The sequence below is a fragment of the Acartia tonsa genome, chromosome 12 (assembly GCF_053477335.1).
Source record: "Acartia tonsa isolate MP-2025a chromosome 12, ASM5347733v1, whole genome shotgun sequence".
Lineage (NCBI taxonomy): Eukaryota > Metazoa > Arthropoda > Copepoda > Calanoida > Acartiidae > Acartia > Acartia tonsa.
The window spans coordinates 23,794,921-23,813,943 of NC_137271.1; the positions used below are offsets into that span (position 1 = coordinate 23,794,921).

The 19,023-nt window shown below is 32.8% G+C and overlaps 1 protein-coding gene across 5 annotated transcripts in view; it reads right to left on the reverse strand.

Moving 5' to 3' along the window:
* Positions 1 to 258: 258 nt before the first annotated feature.
* Positions 259 to 19,023, reverse strand: part of LOC145333011 (C-type mannose receptor 2-like) — a 54,504-nt gene continuing 35,739 nt past the window's right edge. For 3 of the 5 annotated variants that reach the window (XM_080178136.1, XM_080178137.1, XM_080178139.1), the window contains 16 exons: positions 15,479 to 15,532; positions 14,744 to 14,776; positions 14,367 to 14,420; positions 13,727 to 13,759; positions 12,009 to 12,060; positions 11,686 to 11,748; positions 11,514 to 11,574; positions 10,960 to 11,027; positions 10,507 to 10,626; positions 10,252 to 10,316; positions 6,962 to 7,031; positions 3,746 to 3,787; positions 3,539 to 3,664; positions 1,676 to 1,777; positions 1,063 to 1,124; positions 259 to 830 (listed from right to left, as the gene is read on the reverse strand). In XM_080178136.1, the coding sequence (XP_080034262.1) occupies positions 723 to 830; positions 1,063 to 1,124; positions 1,676 to 1,777; positions 3,539 to 3,664; positions 3,746 to 3,787; positions 6,962 to 7,031; positions 10,252 to 10,316; positions 10,507 to 10,626; positions 10,960 to 11,027; positions 11,514 to 11,574; positions 11,686 to 11,748; positions 12,009 to 12,060; positions 13,727 to 13,759; positions 14,367 to 14,420; positions 14,744 to 14,776; positions 15,479 to 15,532 (1,113 nt within the window). In that variant the 3' untranslated portion in view covers positions 259 to 722. The remainder of the gene's footprint in view (positions 831 to 1,062; positions 1,125 to 1,675; positions 1,778 to 3,538; positions 3,665 to 3,745; positions 3,788 to 6,961; positions 7,032 to 10,251; positions 10,317 to 10,506; positions 10,627 to 10,959; positions 11,028 to 11,513; positions 11,575 to 11,685; positions 11,749 to 12,008; positions 12,061 to 13,726; positions 13,760 to 14,366; positions 14,421 to 14,743; positions 14,777 to 15,478; positions 15,533 to 19,023) is intronic. The other 2 variants (XM_080178138.1, XM_080178140.1) reach the window with 1 other exon arrangement.

Consider the following 19,023-nt stretch of genomic DNA (forward strand, 5'->3'; position numbering starts at 1 on the left):
GGATAAGTATGTAATACAAAAAAATGTCAATTAGGTAAATATTTTAAATGAATATACAGATTTTTTGGTAACTATTATAAATTAGTCATAATTATAAAATTGTAAAAAAAAACAAGTATAGGAATCATCCTGCAAATTTTGAAATTGATAGGACAATGCTAACTGTCTAAATCAACAAAAAGACATATTAGTTAGGGACAGATGGACCAATCCTAATTATAGAAAAGCTTTAAGAAATTAACTGACATAAGAAATTAAACAAAATATTATTTATATTTACATTAGTTCTTGAAAACCAAATTAATTTGAGACTATAAAAAATCAATATTACATTACAATATAAATTTTCCATTAATCAGGTCGAAGTTAAGTTTCTTTCAACTTTGTATCCGCGTAATGAAATGAAAAATATAAAATTTTAACAATGTATTAGCATAACTGTTAACTATGTTGTATGTCAGAGTCTTTCATTTATTTCAGAGTCTGGACCATATTGTTTTTACCATTAACTAATATGCATAGGCAGTTTTGGCAAATCAAATGTAAATGACCCAAATGTGTGGGCAAAGTAACATGAACATGTCTGTTTGTTTTCTGCCAAATGAAATACAAACTCTAAAATGATACAGATCTAGTCAAAGGTTTTTTGGCCAGCGCTGCTAGTTTAGAGGTTTTAATTTGTATCTAAAATCAATAAATACACTTTTCCCAAAATCTGAAGTTTATAAAAGACCTGGCATCTTACATACAGCTGACATCCCGTTTTGTCCGTCCCAGCCAGATCCGTCACAAGGTGCATCATTCCACATATAGCTAAATGCTTTCCCCCACTGTAAATACAAAATTAAATTTAGGGTGATATTGCAAGTATTACTTTTTTGATTTAAAAAATCTATACAATTTCAGATTTTTTAATGTAAATAATACATAAGTTATATAAAAGAATATAAGATTAATAGAGAGCATTCCATGGATATTGAAGTGAGAAATTATAAGATAAAAACCAGAAACTGGGAATGATTTTATGATTTTTATTTTGATATTTTTAGAAAATTGTCCTACGTGGATACAGTCTTCATTTTTGTAATTATCTGGTTGACCACCACTCCAAGCTGTAAATGTAACTGGAAAGAAATTAGAATAAATCTTTAATCCAGGGGCGTCCAAGCTTTTTATTTTTTTGGGGGGGGGGGTAATTTGTTGGGTAAAATTTGCTTGGCGGGGATATTTACCACCCCCCCAATTCTGTTGGCAGGGGTAAATTTTTTTACCCTCCCAAAATTTACCCCTGGGGTAAATTTTTTTGGGGGGTTTAAAATTAAAAATATTTTGGGGGTGCCTACGGAATGTTATAAGCAAAGCATCTCTATAATCAATTCCTAAAAATGTAAGTATATCCTTAAACAGAATCCGTTACTTAAAAGATTTGCAACAAATTCACTTACAATTTTGTATATACTTATGCATTTATATTCTGTGTATTCAGTTCTGACACTATACAAGTGTTAATGTTTGTTTGTCCTTGCTTTGTTTTGCTTTTATGAATGCGGTCTTTATTTTACTATGATCTCTAATTTCCATTACTTAGACAAGGTGTTTTAACATCTAATAAAATAGTTTAAAACCAACACAGTAAGTATACATATATTTTGTGTATATTTATCAGTAAATTTACCTTCAGATCCATCAAGCCAAACATATAATCCCTCTCTCTCTATGTCGTTGGCTCCCATCCAAAATCCAATTTTCTCATTATCATCAACTTTTTTTATGAGATCTAAATATTTATAAATGTCTGGGAGTTTTTTATTCTCCTATATATTTAGTAATTTACCCTAACGATCGGTAGGGGGGGGGGGGGATATTATTGCCCCCCTTTCTGTTTTTTTTTCTATCTCACTTTCTGTGAGTAAAGCTAGAATGCAGCTTTTAAGTATGTTATTACACTAACTATCAGTTGGTTTTTTTTCTCCATTCTGTCAGGCACAGATACCAGCAAACCTGGCAGCGTCATTCAGGAAAAGAGCAAACATATTTTTGACTTAAACCAAGCATTTCATGTTGCCAATATACTAAAATATACTGGAGTAGAACAGAGCAATACAAAATATAAGTCAATTTCAGGTTCCAGGTATTGTCTTGCAGAGACTTCAGATAAGAAACTCTAACTTTTCTACAAGACAATGTGATTGAATTTAGTAAAAATCTTTCGACATTTTCTGCTAACCACAAACTGCAACCAGCGGTAGGCAGCTGTCACATTCAGTCACCAATAGATTTTAAGTCAAATTTAATTATGAAACATACAAAGGATATGCACAAAACAATTTATCCCCCTAGCTTTTAAGAGTTGAGAAAACCAATCAAGGTCCAGAAGTGGGCCTGACTGTTAACGAGGATTTAATGTAATCAATCCATAGCAGTCAGAAAGTCTTTATAATTGATTACCACTTTTTTAAGGTTGTGGTCCAAAAGTAGAACGATTCCTGTCTATTTGTTTGTAGTGAAGGATCTCGCTAACAGCTCAACCGTACAGGGTCTCCTTTACAGGGTAGCTTAACATAGGTCCCAAGAAGGTTTATAAATATTTTCTTCGGGGGTGGGACACCCCCAACCTCCCAAAAAATAAAAAATCCCCCCTCCAAAATTTTTTTTTCTTTTAAAACTAAAATCAAAATAGTAGGGTCGACAACCACCCCCCAAAAAAAATTCCCCCCCCCCAAAAAAAATATTTAAATTTTTTTTTTTTTTAATCTAAAATACGAAAAATTAGTTTGATCAAACCTTTCGGGGAAAAGCCCCTAGAGGCTAGGGGCGAAGTCGCTAGTAAGTATGAAAGGACAAGCAGCTTTATATTTCACTAGCGGCTACGCCCCTATAGGCCTCAAGGAGCACTTCAGAAGGGTCGAATTTTATAACCCAATTTATTATTTTAGATTTTAAAAGAAAAAGATTAAAAAAATTTATTTTAGTTAAAAAAAATTTAGATTTTTTTTGGGGGGGGGATTTTTTTCTAGTGGCGATTTCTCTTGGGAGGGTGGTGGTGGTACCCCAAAATAGTTATGAACCTTCCTGGGACCTATGAGAAGCTACCCTGTTAAGGAGAACCCGATCGGTTCAGTGGTTAAAGATATCCTTCAGTACAAACAGACAGACAAACAGACATCCTGTTACTTTAGTATAAGGATTTATTTTTTTCTATAGTTTTTTGCTTAAATTTTAAGATTGTTGTTATTAATAATAAATTTTCTGGGATTTTAGCAACTTTATGTGAAAGAACAAGAACATTTTTGTTTCCAAATCTTAACAGATTTTTGTCTGATTTCATAAACATTTGTGGCAATATTAACATTAGAATTACATATTCTCAGTTGTTTAGGATTGTACATATATTAATAAAGGTGCAATTAGATTTATTCATGAATCAAGTTTGCTGTTGAAATTTATTAAAGTGAAACCTCATTATCTTTATGTTTCTTTTGTGATATTTTTTTTTATATTTTTGTGCTTTGCTACTTTATCTAACTAAAATACTAACCTATAACAAAATTGTTTTCATCCCTTGTAGCAATTGAGGCAAGACTTGCACCCCTGGCCATTGCAGCACACGTAGTTTTGGCTTCTCTCCAGTCTAATTTTTCATCTAAAGTTTTGAAACAGGAACCTGAGTGGTTGAAATATATTAGATTAGATCTTTATTTAAATTAAAAGAGTTTTATTTTTGTGATGGAAGGCATAACTTTACCTGTTGGAGGATAATGAGACCACCCTTCAAGACAGGAATTTTCTGAAACAAAAAATATAGATTTCAAGGATTTTCAACCCAAATCATCTTTTTTGTACACTTCAGTTTGTGATTAATGGTTTTAATTTACTAAAGGGCTTTTTATTAGGTACTTTTTTCTTGAAAACAATATGACTTATAATAACTACTAAAAATCTTTCAATATAAACAATTACATGCATTTAGGAAAACCAATTAAGTGTGAACAATTAAACAGCTCAAACAGACATATCTTATAAAATATCATTAATTTTGTATAATGACTTTTTAGCAAAATATTAATAAATAAAACATACTACTTGAGAAATCTAAGGATAAACAATCTAGGTCTAAAAAAAAAGTAAATAAATGCATTTGAACTTGAATTTAATGAACCACATATATTTTCTGTCAATGGTTTAAAGTTTATGTATAGGACAAATGTTTGAAAATATTTTAATTTCTACCACGTAGTTTAAAAATATCAAGACTTGAAAATCATACTCTTGTTATATATGCAACTTCAAAATCTATCTTATTTTTACCAAAAAAAAACTATATTGCGATTATTTTTCAGGGATGACCAACTTATGTGTTAATAAAGAAATATTTTAATTATCTTTATGCAAGGGCGTCCAAGCTTTTTTATTTTGGACGGGTATTTTTTTGGAGGGGGTAAATGCAGCAAATCTTTTTTACCCCTGGGGTATAAATTGCTTAAGAGGGGGTAATTACCCCCATGAAATCTGTTAGGGGGAATAATTACCCTCGTAAAAAAGAATTATCCTTGGGGTAAAATTTTTTAGGGGGGTAAATTAATCTATAATACAAAGTAGAACGATGTCTGTCTGTCTGTTTGTAGCAAAGGATCTAGCTAACCGCTGAACCGATCGGGTTCTCCTTTACAGGGTAGCTTCTCATAAGTCCCGGGAAGGTTTATAACTATTTTCTTGGGGGGTGGAACACCCCCCCCCCCAAAAGATAAAAAATCCCCCCCCAAAATTTTTTTCTTTCTTTTTAAAACTAAAATTAAAATAGTGGGGTCGACTTCCCCCCCCCCCAAGAATTTTTTTCTTTGAAATCTAAAATACGAAAAATTGGTTTGATCAAACCTCTTGGGGCAAAGCCCCTAGAGGCTAGGGGCGAAGCCGCTAGTAATGTAAAAAAGTACCTACCTAATAATGAAGTAGTACTACTAAATATTTAGTAGTATCTCATTCCTGAAATACTACATAAAAACACAGTAATCAACTCACAAGTCTTGTTAACTGATGAACCCAAATGATTCTCCTTTAAAGCGTAGTTCAAATAGGTCCTAGCAAGGTTTTTAACTAGTTTTAGGGAAGAGACCACCACCCTAACACCATGCCAAGATAAATTGCCCCTAGAAGAAAAGATTGAATATTTACTGAAATGTTTGATTGAGTTGATTTATCTTTCTTATGGAAGATAGAAAATTTATTTTGATTTAAACATTTTTTTCTTAATAATTGGAAAATGTTACTTATTTGAATAGATATTGTTGAGACAAAGCCAGTGCATTGTTCAATTAACCCTTAACGGTCGGGGGGGGGGGGGGTTATTTCCGGTTATTTCTATCTCATTTTCTTTGTGTGAAAGATAAAAAGCCCAAGCTGCGTGACTTTTGTAAGTATGGGTATGACACATAACTGAGAGTTGGAATTTTTTGAATATCTCCATCCTGGCGGGCACAGGATGACAGCAAACCTGGCAGGGTCATCCAGGTAAAGAGAAAAAATATTTTTTTTGACTAAAACAAAGCATTTCATCCTACCAAAATACTAAAATATCCTCTAGTAGTACATCCTTATCTGAAATACAGGTGTTCAAGTCACTTTCAGGTTCCATGTATGATCCTGCAGGTCCTGATCCTCCAGGTCTCCAGAAATCTTTAAAAAGCTTCTGTGGCGATCCGACTGCGGCGGCTGGCAGCTGTCAAGTACAGCTGCGGCCGCTGAAATTTATATTTTGATATTTCTAATGTAAAATTTACATAAAGATAAACATTTTCTGGAAAAAATTGTTCTTCTAGCTTCAAAAATAAGAAAATCACAGCCGTTTGAAATTTTTAAGTAAAAAAGACCTAAAAACAAAGGTTCTTTAATAAAAGGGTGAAGGAAGCGAAAATTGACTTAGACTTATAAAAGGTCGGAAATTCATTATCAAACAGGGGACTTACACAAAAAATGTTAGCCCTCTAGCACTAATAGGAACTGAGATAATAAGGGGGGGCGTTGAAAGCCCCTCCCCCCCCCCGACCGACTAAGGTGCGGCAAGGGTTAAAAGGCCATTACAAACTCTAACATGTATTTTCAACATGATTCATTGTTTTAATCTGGTGTACTTTTGATTTTGGGTGATGGTAAAAAAAACTTGAAAGTGGAAGTAAAAAAGCGTGCCAAAATTTTTTTTAGGGATTCTATTTTTTTTCGGGGTATGATTAAACAAAAGCTTTATAATTCAACCTTCCAACGGAGCCTTGTGTGATGCAGGGGTGTTTGGATTTCTTAGGGAACCACACTGCTTATGCAAAATGACAGTTTTTTGCTGTAAACGGAGTTATACAGTTAAATGTGTCAATATCTTATCTATAAGCTAATATCATATTCAATCTATATTCGCCCTTTAAAGACACTAAATTCTTTTTGCCTGTCTGTCTGTTATTCTGTAAAGCTATGGTGAAAATGCAATTTTCTGGTTTTCAGGATAGACGGCTTATACAACTTAAGTTAATAAATTTTGACCAATAGGAGAGGTGGATTGGAAACGACGTGCGCTCTAATCGGTTGAATGATGGACGACACTTAAGCTTCTCCAATCAGAGCGCAGATTTTTTAAATCCACCAATTACAGATGTCAAAATTAATTAACTTAAATTGTATTTCCGCTTTTAGATAAAGAATTATACAAAAAACAAATTTAAAAAAAAATCCTTAAAATTTGATGCAGATTTCAAATCTCCCTCTAACATTAAAATTCTTCCCAACTTATATATCTTAATCAACTCAACATGTCTGTGGATTTGTGAGAAATGCTACAAAAAAATTAATGTTTAAACATATAAATGAGTTAAATATTTTTTGATTTTTCCCCCATACATTTATTCTTGATTTTAGACACTCATGGAATTTCTTTTCTTTTAGATTATTAAATCCATATTTCTTTATCCTTTTTTACCAGTTTTAACACACAGTACAGGTCTTGTAGCCGAACAAGGGGCGTCCCACCATTTGTAAGGGCTTACAGTCTAAAAAATATTTCCATGATCTAAATAATACATTTATTTCAGGGAGGAAAAGGACAATGCATGTATACAAATAAATTTATCATCTTTTAAAGGGACTGTGAACGAGAAAATTTCTCATCAGATTATCAAACCTTAATCTCAAATGTATGGCAAAACTGTCTCTCGTTTCTTTAAAAAACAGCTCTTTCCACCGATTTTTACTAAGTCCAAGATTGGGGAAAAAAATTCCGGACTATATAAATGTGCAATTAATTGTCTTTTTTTCCTTCTATAGCTAAAACTAAACTTTTTGACATAGTTCCCAATTTTTCCTAACATTTAAGCTGACTTTTAACACAATCCTTGCTTTAACCAATGTAAAGTTACTTAGAAATTGATAAAATAAACAATATTTTTTATTGAAAACCAAATACAATAACAAAGCTAGAAACAGTTTTTTTTTATTAATATCCAAGTAACTTTAGATGGCCCATCTCTCGCCCACCTTTAATTACAAAGAATGTGTCTTAACTTTTATTTTTATAGTCAGTGTTTTTAGTAAGTAGTAGATGTTAAATTTTCCATAGAATTTAGATATGCAATCGTTTTTTTGGTTGACCTCTTATTTTTTAAGTAATTTAAGTTTAAAAAAAAAAAAATGAAGTCAGCTTTAAGGTACTAAAACGCAACAAAAAAAAGAGAAGAAAATTGCCATTATAAACAAAAATAGTAAGATCTTTAATTTGACTCCTTACTTTTTGAATTCTGTCAGGTAATTATTGAAAAAATCGATTTTTTAAAATGTTGGTTTAATCAAAACTTTGGACGTAAATGTATTCTATCACAGACATAAAAAACATAGGTTCATATATACCTTTAGAATCAGAAAAATATTACGTATCCATTGTAAGCAAAATTGAAAAAGTAAAAAAATATTAAATTAACAAAAGTGGCCTAACATATTATGTTGTACAGGCAACACTTATTTTGTCCCCTCTTTACCCTCTTCCCATTTTTATCCCAAAACAACGAGTTAAGATGGTTGCCTGTATAATATAATATAATATTTTCATATAATTTTTATTATTGTAGTTTATTTACTATTTTGTAAACTTTTTATTTCAATTTTGCTTAGAATGGATTTGTAATATTTTTCTCATTCTAAAATTATATAAAACATCTATTTCTTATGCCTGTGTAATTGTATATATAAGTTTAAAATTTTTATTCTCGTGGGTTAAAAAAAATAGATTTTTCCAATAATTACTCAACAGAATTTAAAAAGTAAGGTGTCAAATTAAATATCTTACTATTTTTGTTCATAATGACAATTTTCTTCTTTTTTTGTAGCATTTTAGTACCTTAAAACCGACTTAATTAAAAAAAAACTTAAATTACTTAAAAAATAAGAGGTCTACATATATAAATTCTATGGAAAATTTTACATCTACTACTTACTAAAAACACCGACTAGCTATAAAAATAAAAGTTAAGACGCCTTCTTTGTAAATAATAAAGGTGCAATATTTCTTAAAAAACAGTCTGATAAAAGTGTAAACTAATTCTCCAAAGTGGGTTATTTATTGTCCAACACAATAAAAAGGATATTATTATTTTAAATAACCTATGAGATTCTACCCTATGTAGACAGTAAGGTATTTTTTTGTCAATAATACGAATTTAAAATAGATCTTTATTACCTAATTCCTATGTTATAAAAAAAAACTAATTGGAAATTTTATATCATAAAATAAATCCTTAACAGTAAGTAAATTGTTTCAACTATATTTGACAAGTTAAATATCCCTACAAACAAAAACGTTTAGATTTTCCCTGTTTTTTCCTTTTTCCCTCCCAAAATACCACAAAATCAAGACATTATTCCTGGGTTTTTGTTAATAGGACGTTTTTGGTTGATCAGTGTAGTGAATTGTGCTTAGAAAATGTTAAGATTTGATAAACAGATAAGAAATTTTTACGTTCACACTCCCTTTAAGAAACCTGTTATTTTTAAATAGAAATAGTCAAATAATGCAAACCTAAAACAAGCTCTATTTGGTTTCGATTGATTTGCATGAGGTTAATAACTATAGACTAATTTTGTCATATAATCTGGTAAAATTAGTGTACAATGAAATAATAACAATTTAGCTAAGATTTACAGATAGTAGAATTTGTATTTGAATTATTCTTATCAAGTAGAATTAAAAATAATTTTGCCATTTCTAGCTATTCCTGTTAATATAAAGAATATTAGCGGATTCGCCCATAGCCTCAAGGGGCTTTGCCCCAAGAGGTTTGTAGGTAATTTAGATTTTTAAAAATAAATCTAAAAAAAAATTTTCTTGGGGGGAGGGGTTATGGAGGGGGGGGAGGCGACCGCACTATTTTAATTTTAGTTTTGAAAAGAAAAAGAAAAATATTTTTTTTGGGGGGGGGGGGGATTTTTAATTTTTTTGGGGGGAAGGGGGTGTCCCACCCCCCAAGAAAATAGTTATAAACCTTCCCGGGACCTATGAGAAGCTACCCTGTAAAGGAGAACCCGATCGGTTCAGCGGTTAGCGAGATCCGTCGCTACAAACAAACAAACAGACATCGTTCTTCTTTGTATTATAGATTAAAGATTCAACTCCAAATAATCAGGGTTCTTAAGGAGAAAAAAGGATGACAACATTCATAAGTAGCAAAGCTCAAAAATTATGGATGGACATCTAGAGAAAATAAACTTTACAGCAGTGTCATAAAAAAAACAGTAGGTAAACTAAAATAAATTATGAAACCTTTTAAAATTTATAATGTGAAAATGAAACTTAGAAGGAATATGTAAAATTTAATCCCTGAATTTATTTTAGCCGTCTATGTTGAATAGGAGTTGAGAAAACCATGAAAACTTAAAAATCAATAAGCAAATCTCAATAAAACTTTTTAGTATGCAAAATTTGAACATATTCAATCCATGAAAATTTAAGCCTTCTTCTATCCTGAATAGGAGTAGAGAAAATCATAAAAACTGTAGGAATCTAGCATCTCAAGTAATTAACAAATCCTAATGAAACATTTTTGTTTAAACCTTGAAAATCTATTTTGAATAGGAGCTGAGAAAATAACGTTTCTTCAAAAACGTTAAAGACAGACAGATGTACATTTAAAATTATAGAGCAGCTTTGCTACCAAAAAAAGACATCAGATAGACAATCAAAATGACTGACAGTTTATCAACAGACATAATAAAATTTCTAACTTGTTGGGCTCCACATCTTTCCTGTCTTCCATTAGGTTCTCCAGGCAGCCAATTTGTATAGGTAACTTGAATAGAACAGAATCTTTTTATATCTCGTTGACAAACATTCACATTGAGTAGCTTTACTATTTGCAAGATTATTGAAGCTTGAACATGAATTGACAAAAAAAATTTAAAAATATGAAATAAAATTCTAATATAGACATTACACATTGAGAGATTATTAATTTTATTTCCAGTTGTTCTTTTATTTACCTGGAAACTTAGCAGACCATTCATAATTTTGATTATCTCCTACAGTATCTCTTAGTCCAATCCAAATCCCACAGCCATTATTAGAAAACCTACCAGAACAAGATCTAGACTGCAGAAAATCTAAAAAAAAATCAAATATGTCTCAAAATTAAAAGCAATATGTTGATTTTTTTTTATAAATAAAAGGTAGATATTCATGTAACATAGGTTCTAGGCTTACAAATAGATTAACAACCCACCTAAGGCCTAAATTAGAAGAAAGGATTGCCTAAAACCATTTTACTCATACCTGCACAAAATGAAAAACAGACTAAAAACACCAAACAGACATAAGCAGCTAAAATCTCTACTTCATAATGGGAATGTGGACAATGAAAATAAGAGGTCTAGTTTTGATACTAAAGTTTCAAGCTGCTAAAACAATTCTATCATTGTTTATCAAATCATACTTACTTGTTATGATGAATTCTTGTTCTCGTTGGTTTCTTATAAAAGCCAAATCAGCTCTCTCGTCCTTATTTCTTCATGTAATATAATGAGAAGCATAAGTACAAGAAAACGGTTAATAACTTTAAATGCAGACAGCTTCCAAATGACTGGAAGCACAATTTCTGTCCGAAATAGTACTTGACACTTTAAAACAAAGAAAAAAATTATAATTTTCTAGCTGCTACCTAAAGTTATATAAAGTTTTTTTGTATAAACAATAACCTTGTAAATTTTTATTTAAAGAATCACCTTCAGTAGAAAAACTATTTTTTGTTGTAAATTTTGTTAAGTGTGAATGGTAATGAGTTATGCCTCTTTAGGGCATATCTAGGAATTTAGGTTATGCCACAGTCACGGGTTTCATTTTAAGCTGTTGGTTAAGGGAATTCTTTAAGGATATAAAAAGAAAACAATAAATGTAATAATCAGAGCTAGCCTTCTATATTTTTGTGGATTTTAAACATAACAAAAACTTAATAAATTTTTAAAGACCTGTGAAATAAAGAAAAAAATATAACCTGCAAGCACTCCTAGCTTCATCCCATGTCAAGTCTTGCTCAATTATTATATAAGAAAATCCTACAAAAGATAATTCATTATTCGGGGCCAACTAACAAACAAATATTATTTGATCACTTGAAATTGATTGTGGTTAATTTTAGATGAAAATAAGTGGAATAATACTATTACCTGTATCTGGATTTCTAATCCAACCACCTGATAATTTTGCTACTATTGCCTTTACTACATCATCTAGGGCATTGGATAATATAATAATTTGTAATGAATTAATTTTTCAAAATTTAATATCGTTTACTTGGACAAATTGGTAATGGAAGTTTTTGTTCTTAATATTAGAAAATTGAATTGTGGGGGAAGAATGTTGACCAAAATTTTTAATAATCTAATATTTTGCTTCACCAAGTAATGTGTACTAAATCATCAAGCATTAAAAAAGACCATTTACATTTGCAGTTTTGTTTAATATTTTTTTTCTTTCGTTAAAAAAATACTTAGTTTATTATACTCTTCCGCAGATATTCCAATAGTAAGTTCTGATAATCTCTAAGATAGATATATACATTTAAAGATTAAAATTTTATGATAAAATTCTGACTTGTTTTCCCCTAATTTTTGCTTTTTGAAAACAAAGAATACACCTTTTTATGCAGAGGGGTGGTTGGTGCATATTCATTAACATAAAATTCCCAATTTTAACTGGACCACTGTCATCTAGCTAAATTTTGTATGACACCACCTGGATGGACAGACTTAAGTTCCAGAGAATCTTTACTTTAATAGCAATAATAAAATGCAGTATATTTATGCACACACAATATTAAAGGAGCAACCACCATGCATTTAAATGGCTGCAGATATCCTTGCTGGATGGGGCCAACTATGGCAAGAATTACACATTAACTACTGGAGGGGGAATGTGTGAACTGGCTTGTAAATGTGAATCCTATTGGAGGTCTAGCTGGGTGCATGGACAACAAGGATGATTATTACCACATAAACATGATGCAAGACTTAATTTCTGGCCACCAGAATGTAATCTAATAAGTTAAAATTGCATCCTCAAGGAGCTTATACTTTTTCATGATAAGAAAAACAAATATCTTGATAAAATTGTATGACTTAATCAAAGCAACTGGTAAAATTAGATGAAAATTTACTGCCAGAAGTGGTTTGATGTATAATAATAATAATATTTATTTCAGAATCAACATGTTAATGATACAATATTGCCAAGATAAATATGGGTACCCACTGGTAACCCTGTGGAAATGATGATACATCAAAAGTTGTATCAAAAGTTCCATTACAATTTTAACTAAGATATCTTTGTTATGATTGATAAGTTCTTGAAATTTATTTCTTAGTATTGAATGAAAAATATATGCAACATGAATTCATTAACTGGATTCTTCCAGATATCGTTGTGGGTGGGGAAGAAGTTTCCCCTCCCAATCACAATTAGTGATTGTGGTTGGCGTAACAACCGACCAGCTGTAGTTAGTAGTTCACATGTTGTTTTGTCCTTATCCTACTACTACACTCTACTAAATCCAAGCATTAAAGAAAACAACATGTCTGTATTGTTTGACTATTTTTTGTCCAAAGTTGGGACTTGGGGTTCTGGGTTCCCGTGTGTGTGTGTGTGTGTGGGGGGGGGGGGGAAGGGGTTTCTTGAAATCAACATAGTAAAATTATAATGTTGGTATTGGGTTTATTACAGGGAGTAAGGGAGGGGACAATGGATCGAATATTTAATTTTTAGGATTTTCAGACTTTGGGTACTGGATTAAAGGGAATGTGCAAGAATTTAGCAGTTTCTGACTGAGTTTTTTAGCCCTGAGGTGCCAAAGGCACGGGCTAAAAAAACTGGTTTTAATTTTATGATTGTATATTTTTATATTCATACAAAGCGGTTTATAATACGAGGCTAGACATAGTTTTTTCGTATGGATGACCAGTTCCTATCAACCGGATTAGAATAAATACGAGAAAATTTAGTTAAGAATCTATTGTTCCTAGGTAATCCAAAGATCATTTCCTTAGTTTTTAGAAGTGTGTACCAGCAAAAATGAAGAACATTATAAAAGGGTTGACTACACATCTTGTTTAGCTTGATGGCAGTGGTCTAGTTAAATTATTACAGTAATAAACTGTGGGGGGTGAAATTTTAATCAAAATATAATTACAGATATGATATTTATTTTAAGACCTGAATAGATTTCTCCATGTTTGTAATTTTTTCCTAAAAACAAAAGCAACAAATATAATTAGAAAAAATATCCAAAATTAAACACTCAGGTTTTATGGCACTTTACAGATTTATTTTATAAGAAAAAGATAGATAAAAGATTATATACAGGGTGTCCCTTGGAAACTGTTTTTTTAAAACGCTTTTTACTCCCTTAATATTTGAGCTATCTTAGTAAAATAAAAAGTATTTGGAAGCCTACTTCTGACCATTTTATGGGATAATGATGAAAAATCCACAAAATAGACAGGAAAAAATCTATGAGGTAGTACAAAAGATGTTGATTTTATTAAATTTAGACTAACCTAGCAGAAAATATTTGTTTTGTAAACTTTAGGATGAGATAGGTGCCAAACAGCTTAACCCTTACAGATTGGGGGGGGGGGGATAAGATATAGAGCTGTGACTTTATGACTTTTTAAGTTTGGTAATAATATGTCGGCAAGAGTTGATCATATAAGGATATCTGGTCTGTGTCGGTTGTGGTGTCTGGTCAAAGTTGGTTAGGTAGCACCAAAATTAGAAAAAATTCTAAAAAAATCTTAAATGCTGACACTATAGTTCCAAAAACATAAAATTAAACAAAAAAATTTGTCTGTACCTGGTGTTTAGTACATATGTTCTCCATTTCTTTCTTTAAGTTGTCGTTCTCAATCTAATAAAAGAAAAATACAAATGGTGTAATCTGGAATTGCAATCATTTGAATTTACTTAAAATGATGTAATAAAAAAATTTATTGGAAATAGTATTCTGGCACTATTTGCCTATTCTTGTGGTGACAAAACCCTGCAAGGCTTTTGGCAGGGTTTTTCTTCACAAAAATTAGATTTCTTTGGATTTTCTGGTTGCCAGAAATGAAATCTTCACATCTTGTTTAGCTCGATATCAGTGGTCTAGTTAGATTTTTACAGTCATAAACTGTGGGGGGTGAAATTTTAATCAAAATATAATTACAGATATGATATTTAATTTAAGACCTGAATAGTTTTCTCCATGTTTGTCATTTTTTCCTAAAAAGCAAAACCAACAGATATAATTAGAAAAAAATATCCAAAACTAAACACTCAGGTTTTATGGCACTTAACATATTTTTTTTATAAGAAAAGATAGATAAAAGATTTTATACAGGGTGTCCCTTGGAAACTTTTTTTTTTAAACGCTTATTACTCCCTTAATATTTGAGCTATCTTAGTAAAATAAAAAGTATTTGGAAGCCTACTTCTGACCATTTTATGGGATAATGATGGGAAAATATTTGTTTTGTAAACTTTAGGATGAGTTGGGGGCCAAACAGCTTAACCCTTACAGATCTAGTTTTTTCAATGTCATTTTTTTTGTAGGTAAGATAGAGAGCTGTGACTTCATGACTTTTTAAGTTGGTAATAATATGTCGGCAAGAGAAAATTCTAAATAAATCTTAATTTCTACATTATGACTTATGTGTATAAGAGACTTAAAATTTTGTTGTTGTGAATACTTAGATATCAATGAACATCTGAGAAAATTGGTGTTATGACCATTTGACCGTTTGACCGGTAACTGACCGATTAATGACCGATGTTTTTTCTGGCTTAGAGCCCCCCCCCCCCCCAATTTTATAAGGTGGAAATTGGGGCCTGATCTGTAAGGGTTAAAGATTCAATGGTGTTAGTATAAATGCTGACACTATAGTTCCAAAAACATCAAATTAAACAAAAATAATTTGTCTGTACCTGGTGTTTAGTACTCATGTTCTCCATTTCTTTCTTTAAGTTGTCGTTCTCAATCTAATAAAAGAAAAGCACAAATGGTATTATCTGTAATTGCAATCATTCCAATTTACTTAAAATTTATTGGAAATAGTATTCCTGTCTAGCATTGTCAAAAATACAACTTCAATATGTATATACTAGCGGCTACACCCCAGGAGGTGATTTAAAATTTTTTTAAAAGGACCAAGGAAATCTTAAGCAAATCTTTATAAAAAAAAATGGGGAAGGATATTTTTTTTGTTTTTTGGGGAGTTGGGGGTGTCCCAACCCCCAAGAAAATAGCTTAAAACCAGCACAGGACCTTTAGGTATATACCCTGAAGAGTATAATCAGATCTTAAGGGACAGACGGACAGACAGAAATCATTCTACTTTGTATTTTAGATAAAAGTGTATGTCTTGGTAACTATGTGTGTATGTTTCCTTGTTGAAATCAATCCCATTAAAACCATCTTTCCTAACTCAAAATAAGTGAAGACGACCTTCGCTGTTATTAGTTTACATGGCATAGGTCCCTGGAGACGTGCTTAAAAATGATAACAAGCCATTATTGTTTATAATTTTGGGCCAGCGCCATCTTTGGTTATGAAAACTCATGTTTTGCTTTGAAATGTGTGTTAGCTGTGCTACAAATTCCCTCGTATGGTTCCTGGCTTGACATGTGCAAAGACTAGGTAAGAATTCTTTTCGCGGCAACTGTGAATTTGAATTTTTGAATGATAATTTTGGTTTAAAAGAAATTGCAATTATTTTTCTTTAATTTTCAATGAAAAGACCAACTTAAACTGAATTATTTCTATATGCGAACATTTTAAAATACATTTGTAATGATTCTACCTAAAAAATATTAATTTCTATTATGTTTTTATATGTATTTAATTAGATTTTGATATTTTCCTCTTTGTCTTAATTTTTGAAATCATGAAACCTTACATAATGATTTTTAAAAATTAAATTATTCTTCGAAGCTTATTATATTTTGAATTGATATTAAAATTATGTATTAATTTTATTTATATGTTTCAGGCAAATAAGTTTTATGGTATTCAATAAATACTCATTAGTAACTCTGTCTAATTGTACACTGGGGAAGTAAGAGGATGTCTGCTCTATTGGAGCTTAAGATCTTGCGGATGGCCATGCATGACCGCATTCCGCGACAATGAAACTTAGAATCCAGTCCATCAAGCTGATGAACGAGTGCAATTGATAGTGTTGCTATTCAATGTGCAGGATTTATTGAAGAACTTTAGAGATTGCCAAAATCAGTGGATGATTTAAGTGTTGAGTTAAATAGAGTGATGCAGATAGTTACAACAACTGCAGATCTTGACGTTAATCTCCAGAAGGAATGTTTCCTTTTGCAGGACATGCATAGTATTTGTGAGCGTGTTGTGAACGGCTTAATCACCCATGATATTGAGATCCAGGATGAGGAGGACTTGTTTGATATATATGGTGATCTTGTTACAGCGCAAAAAAGTTATGGTGAATTGAAAAAGACTCTTGAAGCTATTGAAGAGCTTAAATCCATTAAAAGCCTCATGGACTTGGCTGGCGATGAATTATATGCTTACAAAAGTGATCTGAGTCAACAATGTGCTAAGATTGCTGGCATAATCAAAGGTGATTTTGTGAAGTTGCCAGACAAACTTATTGATGATATGACTGTTATGATGAGTAGATTGTTAAGGGCTAAACCAGAGCCTGCGTCACCTGTCATTTCTGGTCCGGTGGATCCCAGCTTAACTCTGCCATAGAGCCAGCAGTCTATGTTTCCGCCGTCGACATATATGGGCCGGCTGAACGAGAAACTGTTGCCGTCTTTCAATGGCCATGAGACGTCTTACGTAAGTTTTAAGGAGAATTTTATAAAGCTTACAGCAACGTATGATGAATCCTACCTACAGATGCTTTTATCATCCGAACAGGTTATGAAGGATAAAGAGCTGAGACTGCAGCTGCAGCAGATCTCTACTCACGCAGCTCAGTGGATTTACCTGGATTATTTGTTTAAGTCCAAGATCAGGCAGCTGTTATCTATTTTCAACAAGTGGAGTGGCAAGGAGAAGATGTCTTCCAATGGGCAGATTATTGCTGCCATGGCGGAGTTCACCGGCGCCATCAACCAGTTGAAGCAGTTGACCAAGGGCGACGACAAAATTGCGACGGTCCTTTTACTAGATTTATTTTCTAAAAAGTTACCTAAGGATGTTTGTGATTAAATAAATCTATCCCTGGGGTGTATGGACACCCCAGATGTGTCCAAGTTGCTGGAGATCTTGGAACAACAGAGAGGCGCTATGTTAATGAGCGGTACCTCTGGATTTGAGACGCCTACTAAGCGTAATGGCAATGCTGCCGCAGCTGCCACGGCCGTGGGTAAACAGGCCAGTTCTGGTAAGGGAAAGAAGAAGCAGCCTGCTTGTACTTATGATGGTTGTAACCAAGAACACTATTTGTATAAGTGTCCTAAGTTTGAGAACCTGCCTGTACCTGAACATAAGAAGTTTGTGAAAAAAATAGGAGCCTGTCAGCTATGCTTAAATAAGGGCCACAGGTATGCAGAGTGTCCCAGGAAAGAGAAGCTGTCAGGGTGCCGGGCAGAGGGGTGTGATCAACCCCAAAGCACCCTTCTCCATGAAAGTGTTGCTGACGGGCAAGCTGCTTCTGTGTATGAAGCACCCTTTGTTCCTGAAGTAAACCTGATGATGATGCTACAGATTGTTGATGCTGTGGACCACATGAGCCGTAAGGTGCCAGCTACGGTCATGTGGTTCAGTAGAGCAAATTTAACCATGATTACAGCTGAATTTTCTCAACGGCTGAAGTTACCTAAGACTGGACGTTCAGCGAAAATCTCCTTGGCCAATGGATCTATTCAGTCTTGTCCTACTGTGAAGATGTACCTGGCTGACCGTAATGGCAACCTACACCTCCTTGAAGCCGCTGTTGTTTCTACCATCGGTCATACAAAGGGCTTGTGTTCTGTAGACCCGCAAGATGCTGCCAAGTTAATTGATATGCAACCTGAAGATTTTACGTTGGTTAATGGACCTGTTCAGGTCCTGGTCAGCCATATCAGGCCGTCATTGTTTCCGGCCGCAGACTGCCTCAAGGGTGAGTCCCGCTTGTACCGTTCTATTTTCGGTAGCAGCTGGCTGTGTGTTTCTGCAGAGGGCCTTGTGGAGGAGAAGCCTATTGTGTGTAAGGCTATTAAGTTGGAGAGTAAGGCCATGGATTTCTTAAGTTCCAACTGGCGCCACTGTGCTGCACTCGCAGCAGGTAAATCTGTACTTGAAACAAGAAAGCAACAGTTAATTGATGAAGGTCTTACCTTGGACTTGGTGAAACGTGAGTGGATGGCTGCCTACCCATACAGGCTGCCACCAGAGACGCTGCCTGACAATGGTCAGCAGGCTTTGAACATTGCTATTCGTGACAGGAAATGGTTATTTAATTCTGGTGATTATGAGCATTTCCGACAAGTGTTTCTGGAAGCTGCCA